The sequence below is a fragment of the Podarcis bocagei genome, assembly GCF_964188305.1.
Source record: "Podarcis bocagei genome assembly, chromosome: 1".
NCBI classification, from domain to species: domain Eukaryota; kingdom Metazoa; phylum Chordata; class Lepidosauria; order Squamata; family Lacertidae; genus Podarcis; species Podarcis bocagei.
In genome coordinates, this window is record NC_138125.1 from 122,280,560 (window position 1) to 122,307,355 (window position 26,796).

General features: G+C 42.6%; 1 protein-coding gene and 1 long non-coding RNA gene across 2 annotated transcripts in view; one reads left to right on the forward strand and one right to left on the reverse strand.

Annotated features, from left to right (window-relative positions):
• Nucleotides 1–26,796, forward strand: part of LOC308582320 — a 211,644-nt gene that overhangs the window by 87,356 nt on the left and 97,492 nt on the right. The window lies entirely within an intron of this gene.
• The window catches only part of UBR3 (ubiquitin protein ligase E3 component n-recognin 3), a 94,026-nt gene that overhangs the window by 27,042 nt on the left and 40,188 nt on the right, over nucleotides 1–26,796 (reverse strand). Inside the window, 10 exon segments of the mRNA XM_081184375.1 lie at nucleotides 2,626–2,762; nucleotides 3,641–3,841; nucleotides 5,407–5,517; nucleotides 8,544–8,677; nucleotides 10,004–10,153; nucleotides 16,013–16,101; nucleotides 20,835–21,295; nucleotides 23,579–23,752; nucleotides 25,533–25,637; nucleotides 26,323–26,464. Of these exon segments, the coding sequence (XP_081040501.1) occupies nucleotides 2,626–2,762; nucleotides 3,641–3,841; nucleotides 5,407–5,517; nucleotides 8,544–8,677; nucleotides 10,004–10,153; nucleotides 16,013–16,101; nucleotides 20,835–21,295; nucleotides 23,579–23,752; nucleotides 25,533–25,637; nucleotides 26,323–26,464 (1,704 nt within the window).

The following is a 26,796-nucleotide window of genomic DNA, read 5'->3' on the forward strand; positions in this document are numbered from 1 at the left end:
TCCTTTACCTTTTTTTTTACTTTTAAGTTACCAACTTAGGAAGCAAATTAAAAATGCTCTTTTCAAAGCTACTTCAGCTAGATCTTACTCTCCACGAACATTGATTACGACTGGTTCTGTACAGTGATTTTTTCTTCTCTGCAAGGGTTTCACCGTACGACCTTTAACAACCTCTAAAGTCCACTGATGAAAGCCAGAGTCCTGAAATTCTCTGCTTAACAAAAATGCCCGCTTATGAGTAAAAGGCTAGAGGTTTGAGGACTGCAGTATGCGTTTTCCAATCGCATTCCGTTCCTAATATTTTTTATAAAGGTCAGGGTATAAAACCATTCATCAATCTTGGGGGCGGGGGGAGGAATCACTGTTCTTTATAGCTTCACTGGATTTCTGAAGGTTCAAGAAAATGCTGCACAAACTTCTGTTGAAAGACCCACATGCACCAATAATTTTGATGTACTGTGCTTAAAAAATGAGATAGGGGGTGGAGGATGCCTTGGGCTACCTCCACAGACTTGTAAAGCAGCTGGTGATGTGAACTGGTGGGGTAGGGGGAACACTAGGTCAAGAGAAGCTTGCAGACGAATGATTAAATTATCGAAGGTGAATGAGTACATGTGTACAACAGCAACTTAATTCAAAACAGGCAAAGTAGAAAGAGCTTATTATGGGGGGAGGAAGAGGTAGGCAATAGCCTGGATGGTGGTGGCACTAGAAGAAATCTGGAAGCTACAGTATCTCTGTAACAAAGCAAGGAATTGGAATACTAGCGGTAATCAGTAGGTTGGCTTACAGGGTGAATTAGTTGCTTGCATGGTTTTACAGAAAATAGACTAAGTTATAAATGAAATGAAAATCTGGGGAAACCTTTCCACCATAATCAGCACTCTTATCTGTCAGCTACTCTCCTTCCCACATTTTAAACACTTTGAAGATGGGGGAAGGGAATAAGGAAAACCAAAGTCAAGAAGGCTGATCTCATGTTTTCAGCTTTCTGCAATGAAGGCTTCTGAATGTGCTCGAATGTCTTATCAATGGGAATTCTTTTTTAAAAAGTTCTTCCCAGTGTGTTAATTAGGAAGTATTAGAAATATATATTTCCTGGAGTCAGCAATTTAAGTTTCAAGTACTCCTGCTGATGAGTGAGGAACAGCTGACAAAACAGCTCTCATCTTAACTCTACAAAAACTGCAGTCTTTTACTCTCTCTGGTCTATATGTTACATAAAGGTAAAGGGACCCCTGACCATTAGGTCCAGTCGTGACCGACTCTGGGGTTGCGGCGCTCATCTCGCTTTATTGGCCGAGGGAGCCGCCGTACAGTTTCCAGGTCATGTGGCCAGCATGACTAAGCCGCTTCTGGCAAACCAGAGCAGCACATGGAAATGCCGTTTACCTTCCCGCTGGAGTGGTACCTATTTATCTACTTGCACTCTGACGTGCTTTCGAACTGCTAGGTTGGCAGGAGCAGGGACCAAACAATGGGAGCTCATCCCGTCGCGGGGATTCGAACCGCCAACCTTCTGATCGGGAAGTCCTAGGCTCTGTGGTTTAACCCACTGCGCCACCCGTGTCCCATATGTTACATAGAGCAATACAAATATACCCATTTGGGCTTGGGCTCAGGGATTTCTTCCACTGCCCTCATTTCCAGAACTGCTCTCTGTTCCTACAACAAGGAGGGGGAACCTGAAGATAAATACAGGCCAGCTAGGGGAGTCAATGTGGTCTACTTGGCTGTTTCCCCCCAACTATGCCCATGGATGATGTCTCAGCTGAAGGGCAGGACGACAGGGTTTAATTCTCCATAGGCTGATAAACAGAGATTCCAGCCCTTTCCCTGCTCCTTTTAAGTTTCACATTTGTCCTGCAAGGCCATTCCTGATAAGGATCTTGCCCAAGGGACCAAAAAAGGTTCCCGATTCCTGCCCTAGAGCTAAGTACAAAATATCTTGTAAGAAGCGCCTGTAAGCAATAAATTGAAAGTTACAGGTCTAAAGTAGTTAAGCACTCTCCGCTGCCTTACATTAAAAATCCAAACATCCAACTATCCAAATTACATAATCATGTTCATGTGTGCACATGTTCACGCATGACCCCATAGTCGAAGCTTTTAATGTTAATGCAGAAAAGATAAGAATTAGAAGGAAAAGAGACGAGTGAAATAGACTCTGCAAGCAACTCTTGTGGCTGTAGGTAATAAAGCAGAACTGAGAGCTGTAAAAACCACTTACTTCAGTGTAGATGGACTGGATGCCATGCAGACGTCCAGCACCTTTTTGCAACATAGAAGCTGCAATCAAACCCTGAGCCCCCAAAACACAGGACGGCACCCCACTTTCACTCCAAGGAAAAGTGGAATGTATGTGTATTTGAGCATTGAAGAGAATGGAAAAAATTTGCTCAAGTACAAGTGCAAACATTTATCTCAAGGGGAATGGGTGTAACATTCGTTATGAAGAACCTCTGACTCTATGCATGACACTGCCAGAGTCCTCTTCAAAACTCGGTTAGTCAAGGGAGCTTTGCCACGATATAGGAAAAATATCAAGCATGCAGTTTATTTAACCAAAGAGGTAACAAGTAGTTGACAAACAGGAAGGGACTGTAAAACAGATGTCTTACCCACCTGGCTACAGAATACATGAAAAGAAAGTCATTGTCTGGTGATCCAGGAGACTTGCTATAGTCAGTATATTTCTTCTGGGTAGTACTTTTGATATCCTTCATCACAGACTCCATTTCTTTACTTAAATTGGTTTCTGACTGTAAAAAAGAAAGATGGCTGACTTCACTTAGCTACAGTAAGAGGTGATTACAGAATTAAGACACCCTCAGAAAGTTAAGAATTACTTTTACGAATTACGTAACAGTCATACATCAACAGCGGAAATACCGAATTCTACAGAATGAAACTAAATCTAAACAATTATGGAGATGGACGAAGCATTCTTAAAATCCTACAATTATTTCTTGTATATAACCGCCTTGAAGGAGTTTGCCCTCAAAGGCACCATATGCATTTTATATTGAATATATTCAACTAGGCATACATTGGAATAAGTCAATATGAACACAGAATTTTAAAACACTAATACATCTCAAGAAAAAGTACTGTTTTAACGTATCTATAACTAAGACTGGAGCACAGTAAAACTTATAATTTTAACAGCACCTTTTTGAATGTCACTGTGAAACTTCAAAATGCATTAAAGTCCTAGTAAAAGGAATAATCTGCACTCTTGGTTGACACACGTCAAATGGTTTCTAGTTACAAGTGATTGATGCTTTGTACCATAAAGAAATTATGAGTTCCATGTAATACAATTCAGTTCTGTATAAGATGAGAAGCTGGAAAGAATGCCTTTTAACGACCAATAAATACATAGACTGAAATGCGGGAGCAAAATGCTCACATAATCACCTCCTATTTTAAAGGTGATGTAACAGAGCTTAACTGTTAAAATGTTAACGTTATTTAAGCTCTTAAGTGCTTAAAAGAGAGATGGGAGAGGATATTCAGCTTTAAAATTCTATAAAATGCAAATGAGTTTGGGGAAGAAGAGAGAAACAGAGAATGAAAAGGAATGTTGAAAGATGGAGACAAATTAACAAGGATCTTTCTGCCTTACACTGATGCTTACTGGGAAAGTTCCCAGCTGCTCTTGAAGATCTTCCACTTCCTTTATGAGATCTTGCATAGTCTTGTTACTGTGACATTGCCAAAGGCTCCTCTCCACATTGTTGCCAGGATAACATGGAAGAACGCTGTTAGCAAACTGCCTGCACAGAGGACAAGTAAATTCTCCTTTGTCCACTGAAAAGCCCTGGAGAACCTGGTCGTTCTAAAGGAAATAAAAATACAAATGAATTCGTGAAGCGACACTGCTGAGTTCTAGTGACAGCAAGGCCAGAAATAAAAGAACAATTGCTCAGCTACAAGTTAAAGTGTAGTTATTTTTGTAACCAAGCAATTTAATGAATAAATGCTTAATGTTAAGACTTCTAATTATTCAGACAACCTTTTCATCACTGTAATGCAAACACAGAATGCCAGTGCAAGATCCATTTGCAGCAGAAAATCAACAAGCAGGAGAAGGATATTAAAGGAACAGCATGTTGGGGGTGGGCCGGGGGGGGGGGACTTTCTTTTTTAAAGGGTCCTTAATGATAAGTACTCTCTACTTGTAAATTATAGCAGCAAACATTCAATTCTCTGTAGACATGGCAACAGAGATTCTCTAGGAAAAGAGAACTGAATGATCATTTTCTTATCCTCGGTACCTGTAACAACCTCAACAAAACACTTGAAAGACTATGGACCGGGTTCAACTAATGTTTGCACTGATGGGTGGCGCTGTGGGTTAAACCACAGAGCCTAGGACTTGCCGATCAGAAGGTCGGAGGTTCGAATCCCCACGACGGGGTGAGCTCCCGTTGCTCGGTCCCTGCTCCTGCCAACCTAGCATTTCAAAAGCACGTCAAAGTGCAAGTAGATAAATAGGTACCGCTCCGGCGGGAAGGTAAACAGCGTTTCTGTGCGCTGCTCTGGTTCACCAGAGGTGGCTTAGTCATGCTGGACACATGCCCCGGAAGGGGTACGCCGGCTCCCTCGGCCAGTAAAGCGAGATGAGCACCACAACCCGAGAGTCATCCGCGAATTGACCTAACAGTCAGGGGTCCCTTTACCCTTTTAGGGAGGGGGGACTCTGTCACAAGCAATGGAGGGCAACACTGGTGGCTAGAAAAAATTGTTACTTTCACAGATTGTCTGTGACTACACTTCCTTTCACAGAACCAATGACAGCTCAGGTGAGTGAGGTTTTCATCGTGATAAGCACAAAGCAGTTGTTTGACAGGGACCCCTCTTTTAATTTTTAAGACCACTGAACACACCTTGTCCAGGTTGTGAATTGTGATCACTTTTTTAAACTGTCAGATCCCACACCCCATTCCCCATTGGCATAGAGTGGTTGCTGCAAGCCATTTTGATTCAAGCATGGAAGTTATCTTATTTGAATCAGTGAGATGAGGCCTGGGAAGGAATAATTTAAGCTCCATTTCTGCATCACCTGTACAGACCATAGTCAGATGTTTCTAACATAGCAGATCAGCAAAGTCAAATGTTACCAAATACAACAGGGGCCATGTACTGTGAACTTCAATGAAATAGTACAGCATTGAAAACTTCTTTTTCATGACCAATACCATAATGCATTATATATGAGAATATTTAGGGGGGGGGCATAAAGCACTGCATTGTATTTCAAAAGATGGATTTTGCACCTTGTTTAAAAAATCCAGATGGTACATAAAGGCATCACTGGGATTCTATCGAGGTCAACAGCAAAGCCTATAGTACTTAATGAGTAAAAAAGCTCAATATCCAGAAATGTCCATTTTAACTTACCCGCAATGATTCCATGTAGGATTTATGGCAATCTATGTGTAACGTGTGGCCACAGGTTTGTACATACACACCTCCTTCCCAGCCAATTGATACCGATTGCAGACAGGAACTCTTTTAAAAAGGTAAAAAAGGGGGGGGGGTAAAAAAATTTCATATATATCTCCACCACCAATTAAAATGTAAATTGATCACAATTAAAATAAATTACATGTAATTAATTGTCTAATTTAAACATAGAATGTTTTTTCATAAAGTAAAGACCAACAAAGAGCCAGGGCCAAGAAAGTCAGGTTTTTTTGTTTAATCCCTAATCATCTATGTGTTTATCAAAAAGTCTTCGAATAAGGTTCCTGTTCAACTTCCAATGTATGATGCATATATTTCTGTTATATTTAAGCCTGGTAAAGACCATGACAAATTCGGCAAGTTATAGGCCAATTTCTTTAACTGGAATAGATGTTAGGGTATTGTCAGGGAACTGACATCGGAGCCTGAGGCAGAGGGAAGGCTCTCAAATGATGCTGGAGAAGGGCCCAGCAGGGAGAGAGGCAGCTCCGCAGATGGGGAAGCCAATCAGCGCAACACCAGGGATAAAGGGGGGCTGATGGGGGAATCGGCGAGAGGGCTCCAGGACTCTTCACCGGACACCAGCGGGGAGAGCACGGGTCCTCCGCTACCCACGCCCTCCCTGCGTAGAAGACTTCCGCGCAGAGAGAGTAGGAGGAGACTGGGTGTCAAACAACTTTTATGTTGGAAAAGATTTAAGAAACGCCCACTGACGGATTCTGCTAGTGACTGAGGCAGCCACGAAGTGAAGGGCTGCCCAGACTGAAAGGTTTAGCAAGGCAACAAAGCCTGGAGAGGCGGCAACTTACGCACGAGCAACCCATACACATTACAGGTATGAACAGAGATTCTGGCTAATAAGAGTTAAGGCAGTGGTATTAACCGTACTGCATGTGAATCAAGCAAGTTTTATTCAGCATAGACAGGGAGCTAATCACCCAAGATTGGTGACTCAACTGGCTGCTTTAAACAGTCTTAGAACTGATCCAGCTGCACTTATTTCCTTAGATGCTGAAAAGGTCCCGTTAGCACTCACCTGAAAAGTGATTCTCAGCGGATGCTAGGATACCACCAAGGCACTTTATGTTTGCTACTTTGGACAAATTTAGATTTTCTAAAGAATTTATAACGTGGGTTAAAATTTTATACCTCTCACCTAAATCGCAAATAAGCCTGGAAGGATTCGATGGTCTGTGGACCATACTGCCTGGCTACATTTGAACATATTTATTACAGATATCAATTTCACGAGGATACCTATTTGGACATATGAGAGCTTATATGAATTTATGTTTATTTTAAAATGAATGAACTGATTGTTAATGTATAAGAGATGTGAACTGCTGCGGGTTTTTCCTATTATTATTATTATTATTATTATTATTATTATTATTATTATTATTATACACAGTACTATTATTCTAGAAAAAGAGGTGACGTGAACTTCTCCCTTGTTCTCTTAGAATGGCGTACACCTGAGAGCTGCTGCAACTGAGCTCCATTGAGGTCCAGCTGAATAAAAGCCATGTGTGTGCGCGCGTGTGTTAAAAAAAATGGAAAAAAGTAACTTTAGAAAAACAGGATTTGTTCCCCTATTCCTTAGCTGAGGTGAACAAACTATTCAAGGGCCTTAACAGAGGTTTCTGTTTCTGCGCCAAGAGAAATTTAAGGATTAATTCTTTCCTACTGTGACCATTTTAGCACAATAATGATCTGGAAAGCTGAAAGAAAGCAAAAACATTTGATCCAAGTAATATCTGAGTTAGACTATACTTTTTTAAAAAAATCAAAGAGTAATCCAGTTTCCTAAGTGGGAGGATTCCCAGTGCACAAGATACTGTATTTCAGAAAGATCTAGAATTGCTAATAAAGTGCTCTGCTAATAGGTACCAAGGCACTTCAGATCTTTTCACACAATCAAATGCATGTGGCCCCCTTTAACTAAACAGTAAAAATGACTAAAACATTTGAAATGTATGAAAATGTTCTTTGTGTGCAGTGGGTTATGCATGTACCCCAAACTATTCATTCATCGGTTGGCTAGAAAGGAAGCAATGCTTTTAGATTTTAGATTACAATTTAAGTAAATTCTGGTTTTATGGGAATATTTTAACTTGATGTAGAAACAAGGTCTACCTGCTAGAGTTGTTGAAAAGCCATGTTTCGTGCTTCCCATTTGCTCTAAGGAAAGGGCATAAGGATGTGAAATTATTGTGTTTCCCCTCTACAGAAGGAAATGTTCTTGCATGTAGCTTTGCTCCTTTCAGGAAACAATGTAAATGAGAGGTAGAAGATATGGCAACAAAGTGAAGCAGAAAATGACACCTGATTTCTTAGTGCGACACTCCAAACATTTTTAAAAATTCCTTCAGTTGTATACTCATTTCACAAACAAGGAGTTGTAATCAGGACCCAGCCAAATTCTCCATTCCATTTGTAGGTGACAAATGATGTGGAACAATTTCAGTATTTTTTTTTCTGAACTACAACTACTGGGCCCTGAAACAGTTTGCCAGGACAACAGTGGACTCCTCTCTCCTTTTTTTGTACAAACATGCTTGTATAGTTCAAGAGACATTCTTAGGAGGAAATGTGATGATGGTCAGGGCTCTGTTCCATCACTGCTGGATGGAACGTCAATAGTTTTTAAACGGGGTTGTGTTTTTTGGAAGGAGAAGAAAAGGAAGAGGAAGAGGAAGAAGAATGGAGATGAAATCACTGGCATAAAGAAGCGCTCTTTCTTTTTCAAACTGCACTCCTCTTCTGGGAGACAAAATGCCCTTAAAACTGCTGCTTTGCCACAGTCCTAATTGTGACACTGATAAACAACTAATTTCACTGCTGAGCAAGCATTTTAACATACATGTCCTAAACTGAACGGTGTGCACAATCAGAGACACAGGTTCTCACATCCCTGTGGAACACTCACAGAGATCGTTTGAAGTTATTTGTAGTTGCTATTAGAATTCAAAGAAGTTGTAAGAAAAATTATAGCAGTTAATACAGCTAAATATTTAAACGAAGTGCAAGAAACAGAACACCATCGCAACATGCTGCTGCAGAAAACTTACATCTTTAAAGAAGTGCTGTAAAGTGGCGAGGCGGGCTTCATACACTGCCGCACACGTATCCCAAGGATAAATCTGCTCCTTTTCAGAGGTTGGCAGCTTCTTGGGCTCAGTAGTATTGCGGCATTGCCCCAAAACTGCAGGGAGAAATCATGTAATCATCAGCAGAGCGGGAAACGAAGCGCAACTGAGGTAGTTCTACTTTTTAGCCACAGGTCACATCCACACACCATATTCTCCCAGCAGGACACGCACTCTTGCCTGGCTAGGTCCATGGCTTCCTAACCAGAGATTTTTGCCGGCAGAAACGTGTTTGCAAAGTGTGATAATGCACCTTGCTTTCCTGGATAGCAGGTGGAGAGGGTGTGAGCATGGATAGAAACCTCTGGCTTCTGCATGGTCTAGAACGCGGCATCCAGTGCAAAGGTAAGAATCATGTCTGTTGCCCCACCCACTAGTGTCTCTGACCCTGTCCATAGGGGGCATGTGGAGGTTGCCATGATGGGACACACAACCCTCAGGGCGAAAAAGCTTCCTCGCTTTGGTTTTATACAACAAAAAGCTCAAGAATACAGTCATACCTCGGGTTGAAGTAGCTTCGGGATAAGTATTTGGGGTTGTGTGCTGCGGCGACCCGGAAGTAAAGGAGCGCGTTACTTCCGGGTTTCACCGCATGCGCGTGTGCAGGCAGTCAAAATGACGTCAGGTGCATATGTGGAAGCGCCGAATCGCGACCCGCGCAGACGCGGGTTTGGATTTTGGATTTGATATCCCGCCTTTCACTCCCTTTAAGGAGTCTCAAAGCGGCTAACATTCTCCTTTCCCTTCCTCCCCCACAACAAACACTCTGTGAGGCGAGTGAGGCTGAGAGACTTCAAAGAAGTGTGACTAGCCCAAGGTCACCCAGCAGCTGCATGTGGAGGAGCGGAGACGCGAACCCGGTTCCCCAGATTACGAGACTCGGAACGGATTCCGTTCGCATCCAGAGCTACCGCATATGAGATGACCGTATGTACACTTTTCTTGCAGCTCCTTTGAAGTACAGCAAACGCTAGCTGCCATTAAAATATTCTCAGATATCTAACTACAGTGGTGCCCCACAAGACGAATGCCTCGCAAGACAGAAAACTCGCTAGACGAAAGAGTTTTCTGTTTTGGAGGTGCTTCGCAAAACGAATTTCCTATGGGCTTGCTTCGCAAGACGACAATGTCTTGCGAGTTCCTGCTGGTTTTTTCCCTCCCCCCCCCCCTTTTCTAAGCCGCTAAGCCGCTTATCAGCTGATCCGATCAGCAGATAAGCCGCTAAAAGCAGCTAATAGCGCTAATCCGCTAATCCTTCAATGGGCTTGCTTCGCAAGACGAAAAAACCGCTAGACGAAGAGAATCACAGAACGGATTCTTTTCGTCTTGCGAGGCACCACTGTATCTTCTCCCAACTCAGTTAGCTGTTTCTTCAGCCTTACCTGAAGAGGCCTGTAAGAGCACAACTAATCCAGCTGGTCGCTCCTCGGTGGAAGGGCCGCTCTGTCCACAAATAACACAATCATACACAGCTTCAGGGACATGCTGTTCTGCTGTTGCTATCTCCATAGCAATTTCTGCATCTGGTGACTCTAAGGATCAGAGGAAGGAAACTGTATTAGTGAAGAACGGACACTCTCATAAGTAAATGGGTAAAATGCAAGATAGGCCTGTCAGCTGGATCATTATACCAATTATAAAATGCAGCGTGTTACTATTTTCCACCTAAGGATGGCACATGTATTTAATTTTGTCCACACTGAGCTTTATCTCCATGCTACTATAAATAATGTTTATGTTATATATACAGAGAGAGAGAGTAAAGCATGTTCCTTGCAATATTTGGGTGGTAGGACAAACTTGTCCCCAACCTCCACTGCAGGAAGTGACTGAGAAGCTGCTGCACTGGCCAGTTTTGCAATCTATATAGCTGCAGCAAACTTATGTACACAAAAAGAAAAGAAAAATGCACATCAAATAAAACAACCACCACCATCACTGATTTAGTAATTAATGTGGAGGCATTGGAATATTCCATGTGTTTCATCTGAATAGCCCCTTATCTATCTAACTCCTGTTTTTTCAATCCAAACTTTGAAAAGTTAGGACTTGGCATGAGACAATGCATGAGAAAAACCAGAAGAACATTTAGAAAGCATCATGCGGGACGTTCCTCTCACTGAGGGACTAGAACAGGGGTGAGGAACACTTACGGCCCGGTGGGCCAGATCATTATCTGTCCCCACCCACTTGGACCAACTTTGGCAGGGGAGTGAGACAACCCACCGGCCAATAAACCCATGTAATCAGATAAATTATAGGTGGGTTGTTCTGCCCACCTGTCAAAGTCCCTTGCAAGGTGCTTCTGAAGCCCCCAACAGCCAGGTGGTTGCCAGGGACCACAGCCCAAGGAGCTCTGCCAGCTCTATGGTGAGCAAAACCCCAAGCATTGGGCAGGCAAAACTGCTTTCTGCAGAGATTGGCTGCACATTCAAGTCCCTGACGGGGAACTCCATTATCACAGGCAAGGAGAAAAGTGTAACCTTGGTCACAGGGAAGATGCTGTATTCCTTAGTTTCTTAATGGCAATGCTGCCAAAATCTAGAGGGGAAACCAGGGAGCAGGAAGAAAAAGAAGAATATTGTTTTTGACACTATATGCACTTTTACCACCACCCAGTGGCAACTGGAAGAACAACAGATGAAATGAATACGGTAGTTTTCATGTTTAAAAACCAATGCATTTCTATATTAATTTCTCTCGTTATGCACTATAGAAGTGATCCCTGAAAGTATAGCCTTTCCATATTAATTTCTCTCAGGGAAGCTAGACATTATATAAATAGGAAATAGGAAAACAACATTTCTCCTGTATGTTTTCAACCTATAAGGGAATTCAGGTCACTGTTTCCAAAGATAAAAAAGAATCCATCAGGAAAGCTTTCCTAATAAATCACTAAAAAAAAAAGCAAGCTTTTTAACAGCTTTAGAAATATAATGGCAAGTATTTTCAATTGAGCATTGAATATAAAAAGATTCAAATGTTAAGAGAAGTCAACCACACTATACAAATCAATCGCCAATCTACAGAATCATAGGATATATCTCTGTATAGAAAACAATTCATTATTGTTTTAACCATTACATCTGGTTACCCCTCCAGCCACAGGCTGCACAGCCATGCAGAAGGAACTTCCTGCGCTGAGTATTCGTGTACTTTGACAGATTATTAAAATGTGTGTTTCAACTTTTCCTGCTGAAATCAATAGGATTTGAATACGCAATGTTTCAATTACTAACTACATAACAGCAGGACCAAAGCAACAATAAGGAAGTCACCTCTGTTGTTCAGTATAGGAAAGGAGAAAGCATCTTCAATAATATCACTGATTTATTAGGCAATTGCTATAGCTGCATAAAACTGATTAAATCAACCACTTAACTAAAGACAGATATCTTGTTAAAGTGTCCTGATTGCTGTAGTGCATGAAAACAGCACATGGTGAGCTACTTTAGATTTTGGCACAAAATCCATGTGCTGTTTAATAACAGTTAAAAAAAAAAGTTTTCCAAACCAGATTTCAAAGCCACTGCAGTACCAGCCTAAATTAAGAACTTGAATATATTACTTTAAATATAGCAAATGCATAGTTCATAGTTATGCAGTTAGATCATACAGGCTGGGGGTCTAGCTAAAAGGCTACAGCAGCTCAAAAACAGTATGTGAAAGCGTTATTATTAATTAGAATTAGTGGAATCATGATCACAGCTTTATTATAAGAGAAGGGAACATTCTCAATGGTTCAGAAATAGCCATTATTTTCCATTATGACCTTTAAAACGGCCTTGGCCCAGTATACCTGAAGGAGCATCTCTACCGCCAACGTTCAACCCGGACACTGAGGTCCAGCGCTGAGGGCCTTCTGGCAGTTTCCTCACTGTGATAGGTGAGGTTACAGGGAACCAGGCAGAGGGCCTTCTTGGTAGTGGCACCTGCCCTGTGGAACACCTTCCCATCAGATGTCAAAGAAATAAACAGCTATCTGATGTTTAGAAGACATCTGAAGGCAGCCCTGTTTAGGGAAGCTTTTAATGACTGATGTTTTAATGTATTTTTAATCTTTTGTTGGAAGCCGCCCAGAGAGGCTGGGGAAACCCAGCCAGATGGGTGGGGTATAAATAAAAAGTTATTATTATTATTATTATTATTATTATTATTATTATTATTATTAGTAGTAGTAGTAGTAGTAGTAGTAGTAGCAGCAGTAGTGGGTCATATTGAGATTACCAAGGCATTTGTAAGCAACTGGGAAAATAAATGTGTACCAGGCTTCCTCAACCTCGGCCCTCCCAATGTTTTTGGCCTACAACTCCCATGATCCCTAGCTAGCAGGACCAGTGGTCAGGGATGCTGAGAATTGTAGTCTCAAAACATCTGGAGGGCCAAGGTTGAAGAAGCCTGATGTATCCTATTACCACTACACTAGGGCAATTGCTACCATAAGCCACAACTGGTTTTTTAACCAGCTAATAGTAGATAAAGGAACTGGGGATAAAATGTATGGTTGGTACTCCTAATTGCCCATAGACAGCTTTCAACAATGTCAAATGTATAAATCTTTAAAAACAAAACAGAGCAAAAACCCTCAAATCACATATCAAGTAGCACTAGGTTACTGAAATTATCTTGATCCATGAGAATAATGCATAACTTGACACTAAATATTGTATGTTTCTGCAACGCCTTAGCTTAAGCACTGGAAACCCCACATGCTAAGTGTGGTTTTTAAAATCTGTTAACTGGAAGCAACACTGCTCTTGCAAAGCACTGTGTCCAAGCACAGAAGCAACTCTTAGAATGTTAATATCTTTTGCCCTAACACAGCATGTCCTATAAAATCCAGAAGGAAAACCTGTGTCACCTTGCTATTAAAATGAGTATGTACCTTCCCTACCAGCAACTCCTCAAAAATAATTTGCCCCAGGAATTGAAAGCTGGGCTGCAAAATCACGCTGAGTGAATAAGAGACTAGAAAAAGAGTATTACCCACTCGTCAAAAGGATGTTCCATATGAATTCTCTGGATTAACATTAAATCACAACACATTAAGTTCTGTATAATTTAAAAAAAAAATCACAAGTGATAAAATTCTAAAATGAGGTGATTCCACTTGCAAGTCAGACAATTTTGAAAGTCAGCAATATGGACTGAATGTGTCTTTCTCCACTGACAATAGCAGTGTCACAAAATCCAACCACTTATACCAGGAATGGGGACCGATGGGTTTTCCATCAGGCCCTGCTATCCCTGACTTACACCATTGGTTGGCCACTCGTGAGTTCTTATGTATGTATTGCATTTTTATTCTGCCTTTCTCCCAAGGAACTGGGGAAACCCAGCCAGATGGGCAGGGTATAAAAAAATAAAATTATTATCAGTTTTATTACTATAAGGAACTCAAGCTGGCATACACAGTATTCTCAGGTAGTTTTCCGACCATACAGCAACCAGATTGCTTAGACAAAAGCTACAGAGATGGCAGATGACTTTGCTGCTATTCTAGCCCTTACACAGAATTGTTTCAGGTCAACACAGAAAACGTCCTACTTCTTGGCTTGTCTTCTCACTCCCCAAATCACTTCTGTTTGGCATCAGACACTGGATCTACCAGTTTATCTGCTGAGCCAGAACATGGGTCTTTGGGAGCACATTATTGTCTTGATTATTTGATGATGATGATGATGATGATAATAATATTATTTATAACCCGCCCATCTGGCTGGGTTTCTCCAGTGACTCTGGGTGGCTTCCAGCAAAATATTAAAAGCACAATAAAACATCAAACCTTAAAAGCTTCCCTAAACAGGGCTGCCTTCAGATTTCTTCTAAACATCAGATAGTTTTTTATTTCCTTGACATCTGATGGGAGGGCATTCCACTGGGTGGGCACCACTACCGAGAAGACCCACTGCCTGGTTCCCTGTAGCTTCAGTTCTTGCAGCAAGGGAGGCGCCAGAAGGCCCTTGGAGCTGGACCTCAGTGTCCGGGCTGAACGATGGGGGTGGAGACACTCCTTCATGTATACTGGGCCAAGGCCGTTTAGGGCTTGAAAGGTCAGCCCTAAACACAGCATGTCCTATAAATTGAATTGTGCCTGGAAATGTACCATCCACCAATACCGGCCACCAAAGTACTCACATCCTGCCCTTTAATGATTTTTTGGGGTGGCTTACGAAATGCTCAATCAAGCGATGTGGGAAGTATCTCCAGAATGGACTGGCAAATCCACCCTGGTTAGCAAAGTCTGGCTAGAGGAAGTGGAAATGATACAAAGGTTGACTGGGCAGTGCTTGATCAAAAAGCCACTTCCTGAACTCCCTTGCTTAGCTAGAACCCAATCTCCCCCCTCTCTTTTTTGAGAAGTGGTTTGGGTAGTAGCCCTGAAGCTTCAGACACACTCTATGTGGATAGGGTGCTGATAACTCTTGTGTTTTTAATGGATGCTTAGGAGAGATCAGAGAAAACAGTATCCTGTCAGTCCTACAAAATCATCCAACCATATTTGGTAGTAGTGATGTATGGAAGTGAGAGCTGGACCACAAAGAAGGCTGATCGCCGAAAAATTGATGCTTTTGAATTATGGTGCTGAAGGAGACTCTGGAGAGTCCCATGGCCTGCAAGAAGATTAAACCTATTCATTCTGAAGGAAATCAACCCTGAGTGCTCATTGGAAGGACAGATCGTGAAGCTGAGGCTCCAATACTTTGGCCACCTCATGAGAAGAGAAGAAAAGACTCCCTGGAAAAGACCCTGAAGTTGGGAAAGATGGAGGGCACAAGGAGAAGGGGACGACAGAGGACAAGATGGTTGGACAGTGTTCTCGAAGCTACAAACATGACCAAACTGCGGGAGACAGTGGAAGACAGGAGTGCCTGGCGTGCTCTGGTCCATGGGGTCACAAAGAGTCGGACATGACTAAACAACATCCTGAGTGCTAATAATATAATTGAGGTCGCTGCCAGGTATTTGTGGAGTTCCATTCACTCTTGGTAGGAGCACTGGGAGATGGCATTTGCACATCATCTCCCCAGAACCTTCAGTGAGCTTGGGGGGCTCCTTTTACCCTCCCCTACCATTTCAACCCCATGCACAAAGCTGCTGGGCAAGTTTATATGCAGGATTTGAATAGATTTGAGTGAAGGGCCATCACTACAGTTATGTGGCTAAACCAGAAAACTGAGCCACTTCTTTTATGGCAACAGCAAGAACTTTCCTTGATGGTTCTACGATCAAGTGGGGATGCTGTTTTTCCCTTCTCGCTCCCTTCAGTCTAAATATCCTGTTTCTTATCATTAAATGTGTCCTAGGAAACAATACTCCTTTAGCCTCTTTTGCAAAGATCTTGAGACCTGAAAAAACCACATTGAGAAAAATGGAGAATAAAATCTTACCAACATCCATGGCGGTTTCCATAAAGCTTTTCTGCCTTGATGCAAATTCAGCCAACAACTTTTGTTGCCTCTCCCTGGCCTTCTGTCGCCTAGGTGAAAGAGAAGAAGGTGGGCAATTGTGAACAAATGCTAAGACAGCTCAATTCATGAACTCTGTTTTTAGGTTAGTAGAGTACAAGAAGATCTTACAACGTTACATAAAACCTGAAACTATCATTTTTGCCCGATGTTATTGCATGTCAATCTCCCAAGACCCCAAAGCTTTAATGACCAAATATACCAGAAGCCCTTAATGTATGCTTGCCCTCTACCTCTTCCTTCTCTTCTTAGTTGAACTCCAGACAAGTCAAAGACAAGAGCAGAACATGCTCCACCCACACTGCAGAGAGGGCTTTATTGACCACACTTTTTTAATTGATTAAAATATATCCTCCATCCAAGCATTTCAGAGTGGGACACAGTAGTAATTAAAACAACAACTCCCAACTACAGATCAGGAATGGATGCACAATGAAACAGTAAAGCATCTTAAAAACAAGCAAAGGCCCATTACAAATGGCTAAATAACCCGGTTTTAGCCTGACACCAAAATACAGTGGTGCCCCGCAAGACGAATGCCTCGCTAGACGAAAAACTCGCTAGACGAAAGGGTTTTTCGGTTTTGCGTTGCTTCGCTAGACAAATTTCCCTATGGGCTTGCTTCGCAAGATGAAAACGTCTTGCGCTTTTTTCTTAAAGCCGCTTGAAGAGGCGCAGTTGCGACGGACCGTGCTTCGCAAGACGAAAAACATCGCAAGACAAAAAGACTCGCGAAACAAATTATTTTCGTCTTGCGAGGCACCACTGTAAAAAGAAGATTGGTGCCAGAGTGGAGGGCATACTGAAAGTAGGGAGACCCTCTCCCACATAACAGCATGTTGTGTAACACATCAAGACACTATGCTAAGAAGCCTTGGCCTTCCCTGGAAAATCTCAAGGCTTGGTCAAGACAGGGTAGGGAGAAGTGTGATTGCAGATGTGGCAGATTATTATTATTATAATCAATTAAATTTGTATACCGCCTTCTGTCCATAGATCTTGGCGGTTCACAACATAAAAATACAAGATTTATTTAAAAAAAACATTCACAGCAGGATGAAATGTACGCAGAAAATGAATGTTGATATTATTAGGAACCTGACTCAGTTAAAATGCTGGGGCTTTGCACAACCAAAAACCATGCTTTTACGGTCTCAGAGAAGGATGTGAGCTTCCCTAAAAACTCTAGAGAAAGAGCACAAAAGCCTACAGAAAACGTAATTACACAGCTAGTGGAATTGTTAACTTGACAACACAAACCTCTTGGCAAGAACAAATCAGAATTCTTCTGCCTTAGATAAAATGCTTTTTTGCCATTATCCTGTCACAATAATGGACTAATTAGCTGCTGATATACGCAAAGGACATGGCACCAAATATTTTTCATAGCTTTAACAAGCGCGTAAATCCTCTCATCCAAATTGTGGCTTGACACAAGCAAGTTTTTATTCCCATTTTTAAAAAATTATGTAACTTATGCGGTTAACCTTCTAGATCTTCAAGGATACCAAAGATTGAGCTTATGCAATTTAAAATCACCGTCACATCGTCAGCATCACTTATTATATGACAAGTGCAACTGAGTACCCAGTTAAGCACAATTTAGTCCCATTTAAGGAGGGTGTATCAAGAACACGAGGCAGCTTTCATAATACTGAACCCCACCGCCGCCCCCTGGGAATTCCTCTCAGCGCATGCTATGCCTTTGCTAAACAGGCTAACTGTAAATAGAGACCCTTAATAAGGAGGCCATAGCAAACTGACAAATTCAGTACAGCTCAGTGATTTTCTACCATGGCCCAGGGGGCTCCACACCGTGATTGAAAAAATATTGCAACGCAGCACTGCTGAATTCTTCTTTAGCTCCATGCCTTAGTTTCTATGGCAACGACTTATGTGGGTGATGTCAAGTTTGTCTTTGCAGGATGAAGAAACCAGAAAATAGGTCATCATTGACTGCTCAGAGCCTGCTCCATCTTCATTATGGCAAACTGGACTCTGTATTCCTGCCAACTTCCTTCCACACACTGAGGTCACACCAAACAGCTTAATTGCCTGCGGAGATTCATCTTCGTTGTGGATTTACACAAAAGCATATGTACGCAACTCCCCGCTCCCCTCCCCGTCCTCTCCTGTCAAGGCTTTTTGCAAGCATCATTTCCTCTATTTCCAGGAGTGAGCTACTGCCGCATGTAGCTAAAACAGCTGCATGACCTATACAAACGTATGAAAAGGATCTGCAGAACTGAGGGAGCCCCAAGGTTTGTGCAAGTGCTAAAGGGGGGGGGGCAAACCCTAAATATCAACAGCAAAAAATGTTGCGGTGCGAGGAGTGCTCCTTGTTCCGGGTTCCAGCCATTCAGTTCCATATCCCCTCCTTTCCAAAACAGTCCTTCAGAATTCTGTAGCCACCAGGCACACTCAATCCTCATTAGGCCAATTTGTATTTTTAATTAATTGCCCACCCTTCACCTTAAGGTCGCAGGGTGAATTACGACAATAAAAACACAATATGGGGGGGGGGGAATTAAGCAATTTGAAATCACGGAGATAAGGCGATTCCTTAAAAAATATACATTTCACAGCAGGTCCCATGCTTTCCCAATATTTAAGAGTCTGCGGAGCGGAATGGCAGCACGAAACGGATCGTCTGGTTAAGAGACGACCGTTCTGGGCTATTTTGGACCTGTAGGGGAAGCGCTAGGGCTACGCGCACCCCTGAAAAAGCCCCACAGAAGAGTGGGGACTCGAGGAGACCAGCCGAACGGGGAGCAACTCGCCGCAGCTTCCCTGCTACACTGCCGCTGCGTTAGCAGCGAGTGGGTGGGGTGGGTGGGGGAGAACAAGAAGCGGCTTGAGTCCATTCAAAAGGGAGGGGGGAAACTAGAAAATGAATGCTAAGTGGTGATACTGAATGTTTGTTATGAGAAAAGAGCATCAATAAAAATTATTTTAAAAAATATATATTTAAGAGTCACACAGTATGTTTGCGGCATGGAGTAGCTGTAGCACAACTCTGTACAAATACAATCAATCAATCAATCAATCAATCAATCAATCAAACCACCATGAGCATTGTTTTCAGAAGCCCCATGGCAGACAGGAGTGGGAGGGGAGGAGAGGAGTTTTCCACATACCAGCATTGCCCCAAATGGTTACGGAGAATCAATGCTGGTTTGGGGAGGAACTGCCAGCAAAGGTCCTTCCACATGCCGAATGACTTTTGATGTTCTCTCCTCCACAAAGAGGCATGGGTGGCGCTGTGGTCTAAACCACTAAGCCTAGGGCTTGCCGGTCAGAAGGTCGGTGGTTCGAATCCCCATGACAGGGTAAGCTCCCGTTGCTCGGTCCCTGTTCCTGCCAACCCAGCAGTTCGAAAGCACCTCCCAAAAGTGCAAGTAGATAAATAGGTACCACTCCGGTGGGAAGGTAAACAGCATTTACATGTGCTGCTCTGGTTTCGCCAGAAGCGGCTTAGTCATGCTGGCCACATGACCGGGACAAACTGCCTGTGGACAAACGTCGGATCCCTCGGCCATTAAAGCAAGATGGGCGCCGCAACCCCAGAGTTGTTCGTGACTGGACTTAACTGTCAGGGGTCCTTTACCTTTACCTCTGCAAAGAAATACTGCAATGGCTCCCAAGCAACTTGGTGATCTGATGGTCAGGTGGAGTGAGAAGCAGCATGAAAGGTGTGGCGGGAGGGGCCTGGCCCCCATTTCACCACACACTGGGGGTGGGGATCCACAAAAAGAGTCAGGATGACACGCAGTCTTGCCTGCTCAGGTTACTCTATCAGGTAACTGCTAGCGCAAACACAGCAGTACAGTGATACCTCAGGTTAAGTACTTAATTCGTTCTGGAGGTCTATTCTTAACCTGAAACTGTTCTTAACCTGAAGCACCACTTTAGCTAATGGGGCCTCCTGCTGCCGCCACGCTGCCGGAGCACGATTTCTGTTCTCATCCTGAAGCAAAGTTCTTAACCTGAAGCACTATTTCTGGGTTAGCAGAGTCTGTAACCTGAAGTGTATGTAACCTGAAGCGTATGTAACCCGAGGTACCACTGTATAGGTCGCAAAGTGACTCTTATGAAAGCTCATGTGTGGGTATCACACTAAGCACACACTGCCAGTAAGGTTTAGAGGAGAAAAATGTGTTTTATAGCAATACAAATACAGTGGTACCTTGGTTTGCAAACAGTCTGGTTTGCATACGTTTTGGATTAAAAACATGTCAAACCCGTAAGTGTGTGTCCTGGTTTGCAAACTTTTTTTTGGATTACAGCCCGTTTTTTTTTTGGATTACAATTTTTTTTTGGAGGCCCCATTGCCGAAATCGCGCCTTGGGTTACAACCTGTTTTGGTTTACAAACAGACCTCCGGAACAGATTATGGTTGTAAACCAAGGTACCCGGTAGAATCAATGCATGCACACACACGCGCACCCTTAGAACTGCAGCCCTGTTAAGACAGTGGAGGGCAGATTATGACAACATTTTCTCTCTTGAGACATGGGTACAAGGGGAAAGGAAATGCAGCAAGGACCCATTTCCCGAGCTCTTCCTGCCAGTCAGTTTTCTTCCAGCATCGACAACAACTGGCAATAGTCAAGTCTACTGCCAACCAGTGCCCTAAATTCCTAAGAGTCTCAAATGAAGAACTAGAAGCCTGTTAACACAGAATACTGTCAAACTTCCTAATCGGTTCAAACACTGAAATAACCCCGCCGCCCCCACCAATTACCTTTCTTCTTTGTCCAAAATTTTCTTCTCTGCCGGACTAATCTTTTTGGGTGGTACAGGTGGAGTCACTTTTCTACATATTTCTTCAATGATACGTTTGTTCAATCTGCTTTGAAGTGCAGCTTTCAATAAAATCCTTTCCACTGCAGTCATTCCATCCCCGTGTAAGTACTTTGGGTTTTCGCACTGAATTAACGTTTCCATGTCATCCAGCCAGGGTGGGTAATAAGAGTTCTGCTTTCCTGACAGTTTATGGTGGAGCTTCACTAGCAAAGACAATATGCTTTCCTTGATTTCCAAGATAGCTGTTGTCAGCTGGGGAGTTGCACCTGGAGCAGACCACTTCATTGAAGTCTTGGGTCGAACAGCCTGATTGGCTTCAGTAGTATTCCGATTGATGATTTCCTGAAACTTCTTTCTGCGCTCTGCAACCAGACTGAACACTTGTGCTGTTCCTGAATTCTTAACGGGGGGAAATTAAGAAAAGGGCATTAGATATAGTAATCAGTAAGTATGAAAACTACAAGCTAAACTAAATTTATGTTTTAAATAATTTCAATTTGTTACGTAGCTGTTTAAAACAAAAACTGCCACACTTTAAAAGTACATTCCCATTTAAAATATACTTCACAATCTCCCGAGGCTGATGCACACAAAAAACTCCCAAATGCTTAACGAAGTAATGCAATTAAAAGCAGGCCACAGGATCATCTGCCTCTCCAGCATTCCCTTCTGAAGAAACCATCCCGTCCCCCACGATCTTACCCACAATTAAGTACAGTCGTACCTTGGTTTTTGAACAGCTTAGTTCTTGAACGTTTTGGCTCCCGAACGCTGAAAACCAGAAGTGACTGTTCTGGTTTGTGAACTATTTTTGGAAGCCAAATGTCTGACGGGGCTTCTGATTGGCTGCAGGAGCTTCCTGCAGCCAATCGGAAGCCGCGCTTTGGTTTCCAAACGTTTTGGCAGAGGCATGGACTCTTCAAGCCATTAAGCCACGATACTGAGTTTTGATATAACAAATCACAGTTAACACAAGCCAACGTAAAACCATAATTTCAGGCAGTGGTTTGTTGACCTCACACAAACCATAATTAGTTGGCTTGGGTGGGTTAAAGCTGAACAAGCTATGGTTTAGGGTTGTATCCAAACCCAAATATGATCAGCAGTTAAGTGTAACCAAGGTTCTCTCAGATTTCCAGTCTTGGTTAGCCTTAATCATAACCAAATGTAGTTGCAGATGTTAAGCTCAGTCACAGTTAAGGCCAGCAGAGGAAGGACTGGGGAAATTAGCACTTCCAAAGGCAGGGGAAAAGTAATCCCACAGCCTGCTCCAAACTGCTTAACACTTTTGAACATTCCCAATATGTATGCAGTAAAACACCCCCTCCCAATACACAAAGTTTACAGCTAAAAAACTTTATGATTAAAAAGGCTCCAGTCCCTTTTCAAAAGGTTGGAATACCACTGTGAACGTTTTACTATGAGAATTGTTATAAATTTGAGATATGTATGTAGAAAAAAAGAGCATGTTGCATTATTTAAAGAGGGACTAGGGGGTGTTATTGGTTCTGCAGGTGGGTCAAAAAAACCATGTGCGTTTTACAGCTGCAATTTTTCTTAAAATTTGTTCTATACCACAGGGGTGGCCAACTCCCAAGAGACTGCGATCTACTCACAGTTAAAAACTGGCAGTGATCTACCCCCTTTGGGGGGGGGTTCAGGTCAAAGTTAGGGGAGCCAGAGTTGTTCAGCTTCTTTGGGGGGAGCCAATGATCTACCAGTGATCTACTGCAGACGTCCAGTGATCTACTGGTAGATCACGATCAACCTGTTGGACATACCTGCTATACCATGACAAATGTGATTATTTTACGGAGTTGCTGCTCTGTCCTTAAAAAATAACTGTGACGCTTGCCTTCCATTAAGCATTTTCCTTTTAGCATAGCCTTGCTGCTAATGAAATATGTAGTAGTGTATACTTGATTTACTATAAGAAAATGAGCCATGGCTCTGTTCTTCACCATCCCTCCACCCGAAAAGGTGGCAACCCCATTATGAATTGGCTATAAATCATTCAAACAAGTTAATCATGTGTTCACAAAGATGAATCAACTAACCATTTATCATTTCAAGTAATTTCTAACAAGATTGAGGACCAGGCTTATTGAAAATGGGAAGCTAAAGAGCAGCAGCATTATTAAATGTTAGCAAGAACCGCGGCAGAAATTCACACACACTCAAAGCAGCCAGTATTTATTCCAACAGGCTAGCAATTCTCTCCCCCCCCCTTTTAAAAAAAGGTTATCTCCAGCAGATGGCACAATTAATTTGGAACCAAAAAGGATTGCCATGTTCTAGGCCAATGCACTTTTTTTTAACACAATCGTTAGAAATATGCAATGGCGGCTATTTCTTAATAACATTCTTGAAAAGACTGTGGAATTGCAGGGAAGTTAGGGTCAGCACAGCTAAAGCCATCTTGCCATTAGAATGCAAGATACACAGAATTCTACCTCTCTCTGAAGTCTTTTAGGCCGCCTGGGATTCTGGGAAGTTGGAGGGAAAAGGATGGTATTAAAACACCCTAAGAAATGTGATTATTACATACCAGGTCTTGAAGTATCAAATATGGACAGCTATAAGTTCCGCAAAGCTTAATTCAACCACATAAAGGCAAAAGACCTTGAGGTCAGCATTGAGATCCTGAACCGTAATAATAAATTTGCAAGATCTCATCCTTACCTGAGAAGCTGCTGAGCCATCGGCGCTGGTACTTGCAGGTGGTTCTCTTTTCACCTCTGGGGCCGTCTCTGGGACTCTGACGCGCACGTAATTAATGAAGTGGCGCATGTTAGACACCAAGTTATTCCCTGGGAACCAACTATCGTGGCAGCGCTCTTGTCCTCCCATGGAATCCTGGCACATCAGCCATTCAACAAACAAAAACAAAGCAGTCCATCAGCACCAGATGTGGTCAGTGCAACCCATCCAATCCGCACATGGAGGAAAATTATTCCTGAATAACTGGGGCTGCCAGTTAGTATTTACAGAGCACTTTTAAGTGCTGGGGGAAATACTAAGGTGACAGTACTATGCAATGTTATGCGCCATATACATTCTCCCAATATTATTTATTGAATTTCTATACCGCCCTATACCCGGGGGTCTCAGGGCGGTTCACATAATAAAATCAAGATATAAAACCACAAAACACATAATAAAAATAAAAACAACAACCCAATAGCGCCCTCCACCACAAAAAAACCACATTTTAAAAGGGCATAGGATGTAAATCAAATTAACCAATGGCCTGGTTAAAAAGGAACGCTTTTGCCTGGCGCCTAAAGGTTATAATGAAGATGCCAGGCGAACTTCCCTGGGGAGAGCATTCCACAGACAGGGAGCAACTGCAGAGAAGGCCCTGTTCTCGTGTTGCCATGATAGCCTTGTGAAGCATTGCTATCCCTGTATGGCACCTGGTGAGCTGAGGCTGTTTAGCTTGCCTAAAGCCACCCGGTGGGCTCATGACTGAGTTGGGATTTTCAGGCTCTGAGCTCACTGCACTAGAGGTCTTTGAGTTACTCCTAGGGGCCAACCCCCACCCACAATGAGCAGCCCACCATTAAAATAAGGCTCAAGGATGGAAAACTGAAGAAACCCCAACTAAAGAATCATGGCAAGAAAAATTGATGGACTATGCAGAACTGGCAAAACTGACATACAAGCTACGGGACAAGGATAACTGTGACTTTAAAGATGAATGAGAACCCTTTACAAAGTATTTGTAGATGCAACAAAGCGAACTGGACTCCTTGGCTGGTTTTGAATAAACATTCAGAAACTTTTTATTGATCATAATCAGCTAAATAGTTTGAGGATTTATACATCTGTGTAACATGCAGAAAACAGCATTTTTAGAGAAATCAAAGACTGGAACTGAGGGAAGTCGGGGGGCGGGGTGGGTGGGTATTGTGGGGGGAGGGGGGAGGGATAAAAAATGGGGGGGAATAAGGATGATATGTTTCTGGATAATATATTTTGTTTTAATTTTGAAAAAAAAATATTAAAAATAAATAAATAATAAGGCTCTGAAATGATGGTGGATTGGATCCAAAATGTCCTTCCACCAACAGAGGAAGGGTCTAAGGCAGTCTTCTCCAACCCCAAGTTCCCAGATGGGAGTGTAGTCCATATGAGGACCCAAGGTTGGAGAAGGACGGTCTGGGGCCTTCTTTAATGAGCTCACTTTTCATGCAAGGAGTTCAAGGTGACGAACATACAACCCTGTGGGGTAGGTTAGGCTGAAAGTGAGTAGCTGCCCCACGGTCACCCCGTGAGCTTCATGGCTGAGTGGAGATTTGAACCCTGGTCTCCCAGGGCCAAAGGCAGCACTCTAACCACTACGCCATGTCAACAGAGGCTCTAACTGTAGGAAAGGGGCAACTTTCAGTAATGTCCACCTCCTCCTACAGTCCACAGTGCCACCTCCCATGCTGTTATGGAGGGTCCCCTAGCCCACCCAAGTAACTTTCCAGGGGACACAGGAGGGAGGGAGGAATGAAAATTGCCTTACCCCCACCCCTCCATTCCAGTAAATGTTTGCTGTGAGCAGAGCAAATATATTGTCTAAAAAATAAAAATGTAGTTCTAGATACAAGCACAACACCAAAAAAGGTACAGAAATGTCAGCACTTACTTCTTCATCAGATTCCTGCTCGGATGAGTTCTCTAGTCCCAACTCAATCAAATATAAAACCATGCAAAGGACATGTTCCGACAGATTTTGATGATCCATTAAGATCTAAAGCAAAAGTAAATGTTACTTTCCTTTTTCCCTTTCAAAATTTTTCCACTTCAGAATTCGGTGGGAGGGGAGGGGAAACAGAAAGAAATAATATATAGCTACATCAGTTCCGCATGATTCAGTATTCAGTACAGGAAAACCTCTCAGAATGACAGCTGTTAACGATTTACCAAGAGAAAAATGGTGGTCACAATTCACAAACACACAGCACCACCTTCCCAAACACAACTAGAAAATGTTTGTGTTGTGGAAATATGCAAGCTTTAATTTTAAGGAACAAATTAAAGAAGTACGCAGAGAGAGAGGGAGAGGGAGGGAGAGAGAGAGATGAGCCCAAGATGAGGTTTCAGAAATTCTAGTCTGGCCACCTAATTTAGCTTGAGCCTGTATAGCTGAGAAAATGTGCAGAATGTTTCAGGACAGGAGCAAAACAAGAGGGCTTTGTGGCACTATTTTCTCTTAACAATAATCTTAAAATGTATTCAGTTACGTTCCATTTCCCCTTGGAAAAACAAGTTTTAAAAATGGATCAGGGTATTACTTGGCTTAAATTTTTAATTTTATTTCACTGTTTCAAAATTGTACCCACAGCAAACATCCTCCACAAACCAAAATTATGTAAAGTCTGAAGTAGCTTTGTGTCCCTTGGTTCCCCCTCCCTACTCCAACAATTCAGTAGTACCTTGTAGAGCAGAGTGAATAACACAATGTGTAAAGTTTTGCAGTGCAACAGCCTCATGAGTCCTTTGTAGCTTGGGTGTAAATGTGTCCGTTTCTTATAAGGAGGCCAGGGGTTTCCATGCACTTTCCCACTTTGTTTTAAGCTGCAAGAGAACCAAAAAATAACCTGCTCAAAGTTAATGCTACAGAAGATACAACTGAGAACTGTGATACTCAACGAATGCCCATTGGAGTGCATGCCCTTTTCAGCATTTCTGGTAGTAAATAAAAAAATTTAAAATGCTTGTACCGGACATTTTAGAAGCCAGGTGGCAATTATAAAATAGGCTCAAATGCATTATGGGTTTTCGCCATAATCCAGGAATAGATTTGTGGGAGCTAGGGAGAGACGGGAGCAGAAATCCTTGCACTAACAGGGTGCCTTCATTGGATACAACCCTGGATAAAGGGCTCTGGCTCTTCTAATACTAAAGCC